Source organism: Solanum stenotomum, unplaced genomic scaffold (assembly GCF_019186545.1).
Source record: "Solanum stenotomum isolate F172 unplaced genomic scaffold, ASM1918654v1 scaffold29541, whole genome shotgun sequence".
NCBI lineage: Eukaryota > Viridiplantae > Streptophyta > Magnoliopsida > Solanales > Solanaceae > Solanum > Solanum stenotomum.
Window position 1 is genome coordinate 2472 of NW_026030505.1, and position 7170 is coordinate 9641.

General features: G+C 31.7%; 1 protein-coding gene across 1 annotated transcript; it reads left to right on the forward strand.

Moving 5' to 3' along the window:
* The first annotated feature begins 3751 nt into the window (after window positions 1-3751).
* LOC125851758 (elongation factor 1-alpha-like) lies at window positions 3752-6429 on the forward strand. Its single transcript, XM_049531505.1, has 3 exons — window positions 3752-3880; window positions 4744-5204; window positions 5285-6429. The coding sequence occupies exons 2-3, from the start codon at window positions 4761-4763 to the stop codon at window positions 6167-6169; spliced, it is 1329 nt and encodes a 442-aa protein (XP_049387462.1). The 5' UTR covers window positions 3752-3880; window positions 4744-4760; the 3' UTR covers window positions 6170-6429.
* Window positions 6430-7170: the final 741 nt, after the last annotated feature.

The following is a 7170-nucleotide window of genomic DNA, read 5'->3' on the forward strand; positions in this document are numbered from 1 at the left end:
GGTCCTATTGGCTCAAGAGTTTTATGTTGTCTCTCCATGTAGATGATGACAAAATTCTCAATCAATGCAGAAATCAATATGCGGCTCTTCGGCGAAGATGCAGAGAAGTGAACTCATGGATGTTGTCCAAAGTCAAATGGATCGCTAAATTTAAAAATATCAATTTTGGTGAATTCATGAGAACTTTGAGTTTGATTTTTGGATAGGTTGTAGACTTAAGAGTCTATTTTCTATTGAATCAAGTCGGTCTTCTAGCTCTTTTACACCAAGATGCAATCGTTTTGGTGAGACTCCACAATCTTCAAAACAATAATGACAGAATTGAAGACTAACTTCAAAAATTAATTATCATCAATCCATCAAGAATTTTACCTTGATTTTTGGATATGTTGTAGACTTTGATGTCTAGTTTCTGTAGAAACAAGTCGTTCGTCATTCGGATTCTTCTACACCACGATAGAGACGATTTGGTGGGACTGCATAGAGCTATAAAAAAAGAAGACAGATTTGATAGCAAACTTCAAAAATCAATTCCCATCAATTCAGAAGGATTTTGATTTTAAATTTCGGATATGTCGTAGCCCTCTGAGTGTAGTTTCTGGAACATCAAACGGATCATGATTTCGATGATTCTACAACAAGTTATGAATTTTTCACCACGGGCGTGCTGTGCTGAAAAAAAAAAGTGACGAAAATTGAGTTTGGTATGCCTCAAGTTGACAGGAATATGTGTGTTTATAGAAATCAAAAGTACATAAATTGTGTTCCTACAAATTATGAAAAAAACCATATTTAAAACAAAATTATGGTAAATTTTCCTAGGAACCGAATTATGGTAAGTTTCTATAGGAATCAAGTTATGGAAAATTTTCATTGGAATCAAATATGGAAAGTTTTGGAAGACTCCAAAAAAAAAAAAAAAAAATTACGAATGCTTCAAGCCTTGTCTTTAAAGGTTCAACAAGTTGGACACCGCAACAAGCCTAGAAGCAGGGGGCATTTGTAGACATTGAAGTTTTATTGATAAATTCATACTAAATTTGGATTAAATCTTAAATTCACAATACGTCGACCAAGTCAAATTATTGGTTAATAAAGTCGGATTAATATTTATGTTAGAATTATATGACTTAAATCAAGTCCAAATAACATTTGGGTCAGTCCATTAAATTGACAAGATGAGCCAACTCATATCCTTCAGGCCCAGGGGTCAAAATTGCTTGGACCAAAATACCCCTAAAGTCCTAGCTCAAGCCTATATAAAAAGGTCTTCATAAGACCAAAGGATAGACACACATACATACACAAAAAAATACATAGTTGCTCTTCATTGGTGATCTGCAAGTCTTCCGCATACAAAGAAGTCTTCGCTCCAAGTATTGAGCCGCAAGTATTCCGCCAAATCAAGAACATCTGTGGAGAGAAGAATCAGGGGATTACATATCTTCTTTTAAGAGATTTTATAAAGATTGTAACCTTCGCATTTATTCAAATACAAATATTATTGTTTGCTTGCTATCTTTCTTTTCCTATTTACTGTATTTCAGGATTGAAACTTTAGACGCTTACACACCTTAAATAATTTTTTTAAAAAATCTAAACAAAGGGTATTGGGTTACCATTTGCTCAAGTTTCTTATCTTCATCTAAAATTCTTGAAATGTCGAATTAAATAAATAGATCTTAGTAAAATAATATAAACACCTATTTTAATAAAATAATAATATAAAAATTCTAACAAAATTTAACCTTTTAGAAAGGTAAATTGCTCGACTAAACTTTTCAACAAAAGATATTTTTTATTTTTTATTTCCATGATAAAAAAATATTTATTTTTATTAAAAAAACAATGAACAAAATGAAAAATATTGCTTACCTCAATTCAAATCAGTATGTAATAGCAATAAAACCAATTATGTAAATTACTATAAAGAGAACACCTCAAATAAGAAAATTTTCCATCTAAACAAGAGCTATTGGGTTATTTGTTGTTCAATCTTCTTTATCTTCTTCTCAATAAAAGAATAAAAGAAATCATCTACGTAATTAAATGTATATTATTTTTAAAAAAACAACGAACAAAATCAGAATAAAAAATAATACTTACTTCAATTTAAATTTGTATATAGTATCAAAAAAATTAGCCTCTACCACAATCGTCATTAATCTCATATAATAAGTGAAAATATTAAAACAAAAGGAGTTTCTAGAAAATAAAGAATATGAAGAATGCAGTAAATAAATTTATTAATAAAAAAGAAAATAGAAGTAAGATTAACAGTATATATCATTGAAAGATTGTGTATGAAAGAGGTTAAGAAACTCGAACTCTATTCCCACTCAAATTTCATTTAAATTCAAATTCAAATATTGCATTTTTTTTAGAAAAAAATTATATTATTTTTTATTATCCTTGATTTTAAATACAATGCTTATTTTTCTCATAGGATATATATCTAAATTGAAAGAAATATTTAGAATTAATGAGATTTATTTTATAATATCTGAAAATGATAAATTTATAAAATAGTAAAAATTCATTTAGAACTCTCTTGTACCTACAAATTTCTATTTTTAAGCTAATGAAAATAAGATATCCCCCTTTTTCCTTCTTTACTTTAACCTTTTGTTTATTTGTTATTATTATTTTTAATTACTATTATTATTAAAAAAATGAAAATTACACCCACCCCATCCCCGAAAAAAAAAAACCTCACCACAACCACCACTCCTTTTTTTCTCATTATTTATCTTCTTTCCTTTTCCTTTTTTTTGGTTTGTTTGTTATTTTTTTTTTTGTATTTTTATTCTAATTATTATTAGTATTATTATATTATTATTATTATTATTACTATTTTTTAAAATTATTGCTACTATTATTGTTATCACTATTACTATTGTTATTATTCTTACTACTATTATTATTGCTATTAATTTATTATTATTATTACTAGTAAAAGTGGTTTTATATTTGTATATTTTAATTTTAATATTTAAATTAAATACATTTACATTTGTTTTACAATATCTGTAAATGATTAGTTTGTCAAATAATAGAGTTCATTTAAAATTCTTCAGCCATATGTTTCTATTTTTAAGCTTATTGGAATTTTTTTTTCGTTTGAAAGACTAATATTTTTAAAAATTTAACAATTGCCAAGTGATTTTTAATTAGCTTGTTGGCTTAACCACATTGTAAACTACTCTCACTTATTATATATATTTCTATTACTACTTCTGTTGTTATTACTATTATTAGTATTTTTTTTTATATTTTTATCTTTTAATTTAATAGATAAATTAAATATTTTTAAAATTTAGTTTATATCATTTTAAAAGGATAAGTAATGAAATAGTAAGAATTCATTTAGAATTCTTTTGCATGTGGGTTTCTATTTGTAAACTAATTTTTTAACCGAAAATCTAATGTATTTTCGAATTTAAATATATATATTTTTCTCTAGGTATGTTTCTCCTTTCTTTTTCGGTTATCCTTTTTTTTAAATCTTTATTATTAGTATTGTAATAATTATTATAATTATAATTACTATAGTTATATCTTTATATTCTAAATTAACATTAAATCAAAGGTATTTAAATATATTTCATAACATCAAAAAAGATAATTTTATAAAATAGTAAAAATTAATTTAGAGTTCTACTGTCTGCAATTTCTATTTTAAAAAATTGATTTAATTTTTAAAGAGAAAAAATGTAAGGGGCATTTACGTAAAGAGACTTAAGAGCAGCACTGAGTGAACCCTAATTCTCATCGCTGAGACTATAAAATGCCCATTATCCCAACTTCGCCAACCCTTCATCACTTTTGCTGTGATTCCTCTTCAGCTGTGCCGCATATCGTCTAATTTCTCTTCTCTAAGGTTACATCTCTACCAATTTCTCTAATCTCGATTCATTTTTGTTATACTTGATCTGTTCTTGTTCTGTCACTTCATCTGTGAATCAATTGTTATACATGTTTTCTTAATTGGCTTGATGATTTTTAGTGTCTTCTTGTTAGATGATACATATATTGAAAACGTTTTGGTATTAACTAGATTGACTTTTTTTGTATTGCGAATATCTGTTATTGTTTGATTTGTGTACAGTATTTACACAGCCGATTTGTGTTTGAGCTTGGATATAACCATTTCTGTGTATGTAAATACAGATCTGTAAATGTTTGTAATGAATTTTTCATATGAACATAACATATGTTTAAAAACTGTTATATATTTTCTTCTCTCCCGTCCTAAATGTTGAAATGATTCGGTTTTTGTACAACTTTTAAATTAGTCCTTAAATGTATTTTTTTGGTATTTTCAACATTGCAGTTGCTACTTTTTGTGCTAACTTTAAAAATTTATATAATATGGATAGAGTTTTTGAGTTCCTACCCTCTGAAGGAGCTGTAGCTGTAGTTGTTTACCAGTTGCAATCTTTTTGTAACCCTGAGTCATGTACACATGCAGAGGTTACTAAAAATTAATTCAATTAATAATCCTTTTTGCTATTTAGGTTTTCAACAAGTACTTTGATAATGCTTTATTGAACTAAAAATATAGTCCTGAATTAGTTGCTAGCGTGAAAGGCATAGTTCATTGTTTTAGTTGCAAGTCACAAATTAATTGGTTAAGCTATGATGGGTTTTACTTTTCAGGTTTAAATGTTGAATGTACTGAATTTACGAATATTTTACATGGTTTTTGAAATATGTTTTTTATCTGTGTTGTGTATAATGCAGTTTCTTAGTCTCTCAAGATGGGTAAAGAGAAGATTCACATCAGCATTGTGGTCATTGGCCACGTCGACTCTGGAAAGTCGACTACCACTGGTCACTTGATCTACAAGCTTGGTGGAATTGACAAGCGTGTTATTGAGAGGTTCGAGAAGGAAGCTGCTGAGATGAACAAGAGGTCATTCAAGTATGCCTGGGTGCTTGACAAACTTAAGGCTGAACGTGAGCGTGGTATCACCATTGATATTGCTTTGTGGAAGTTTGAGACCACTAAGTACTACTGCACTGTGATTGATGCCCCCGGACACAGAGACTTTATCAAGAACNAGGCTGACTGTGCTGTCCTCATTATTGACTCCACCACTGGTGGTTTTGAAGCTGGCATCTCTAAAGATGGTCAGACACGTGAACATGCATTGCTTGCTTTCACCCTTGGTGTCAAGCAAATGATCTGCTGCTGTAACAAGGTTTGCTTTTATTCATAGATGGAATTAATTGTTAATTTAAGGTGTATATGTCATGCTAATTCTGTTATTATTTTTTATAGATGGATGCTACCACCCCCAAGTACTCCAAGGCTAGGTATGATGAAATTGTGAAGGAAGTTTCTTCCTACCTCAAGAAGGTCGGTTACAACCCTGACAAAATCCCCTTTGTCCCTATCTCTGGTTTTGAAGGAGATAACATGATTGAGAGGTCTACCAACCTCGACTGGTACAAGGGACCAACCCTCCTTGACGCTCTTGACCAGATTAATGAGCCCAAGAGGCCATCAGACAAACCCCTCCGTCTTCCACTTCAGGATGTTTACAAGATTGGTGGTATTGGAACTGTACCTGTTGGTCGTGTTGAGACTGGTGTGATCAAGCCTGGTATGGTTGTGACCTTTGGCCCTACTGGTTTGACAACTGAAGTCAAGTCTGTAGAGATGCACCATGAAGCTCTCCAGGAGGCACTCCCCGGTGACAATGTTGGGTTCAATGTTAAGAATGTTGCTGTTAAGGATCTTAAGCGTGGTTTTGTTGCATCAAACTCCAAGGATGACCCAGCCAAGGGGGCAGCCAGCTTCACTGCCCAGGTCATCATCATGAACCATCCTGGCCAGATTGGAAACGGATATGCTCCAGTGCTCGACTGTCACACTTCCCACATTGCTGTCAAGTTTGCTGAGATCTTGACCAAGATTGACAGGCGTTCAGGTAAGGAACTTGAGAAGGAGCCTAAGTTCTTGAAGAACGGTGATGCTGGTATGGTTAAGATGATTCCCACCAAGCCCATGGTTGTTGAGACCTTTGCTGAATACCCACCATTGGGTCGTTTTGCTGTGAGGGACATGAGGCAAACTGTTGCTGTCGGTGTTGTCAAGAATGTTGACAAGAAGGACCCAACTGGTGCCAAAGTGACCAAGGCTGCCCAGAAGAAGGGAAAGTGAACAGTGCAGTGTGATGCTGGTGTTTCCAATGCTATTTATTTTCATCGAGTGTGCTATCTAGACTCTGTTTTATTTAGTTCTGCTTTAGTTTGGTCTTTGATTTGCTTATTAGGTTCTAGTTCTCTGCCTTGTATGTCAAGTACTCATTCTCAGAATTGGGTACTTGATAGGCGGTGGCGAGCATGATTTTGAGTCTGTTTTCTTTTGCTTTTGTTGAAGTGCCATGGTTTGTTTTCCATGGTGGCTCAGGATTTTTGTTGTTGGTGTTTGCCTAAATTTGAGATCCAAGTTTTCTACTCATTGCCTTTTTTGCATCATTTTATAATTTTCTTTTGCCGAAGGTGGTGATTTGATTTTAATAGTGCAGTTGTATAAAGGTGGGATCAAATTCAGCCTTTAGGATTTGTAGAGGTGCATGATTTTGTACATGGTAATTCGAAATGGTGAATTGAGGTGCGGTAGAGTAGATTGAACTTGCACCAATAGCGGCACTTTGGCGCTATAGATTGATTGAGAAGGCAGCCAGTTTAATATTTATCATCATTAGAATATATTGGTTGTGTATGATGTGTTTTCATTCTTAATTCAATTTAACCATGTTTTTCAGAAAACTTGCTATGGGCATTTGCTACTTGTAACCTGTAGAGTCAACTTAACTTGGAAATTTATACTCTGACGATACTTATATGTAAATTGAGTCTCTCCGTTTGATCAGTCAGACGATGAAACAAAGTATAGCTCAGTTACCTATTTTCTTTCACTTAATTTTTCTCAGAGTTATATGTTTTGAATATCAACTTACATTACAGCCTAATTTCTTGATGAATATTTGTTAGTTATTAAAACGCATTCTGGGAAATTAGTGTATTTTGTCATATTTAAAAACGTCACATGAGGTGCATTCTTTGTGGTGGTGGCAAGAAAGGAGAGTCTTGACACTTATTTATTTAAAATATAATAAAAAGCATAAATCTATAGAAAAAAAAACGGATATCAGCATC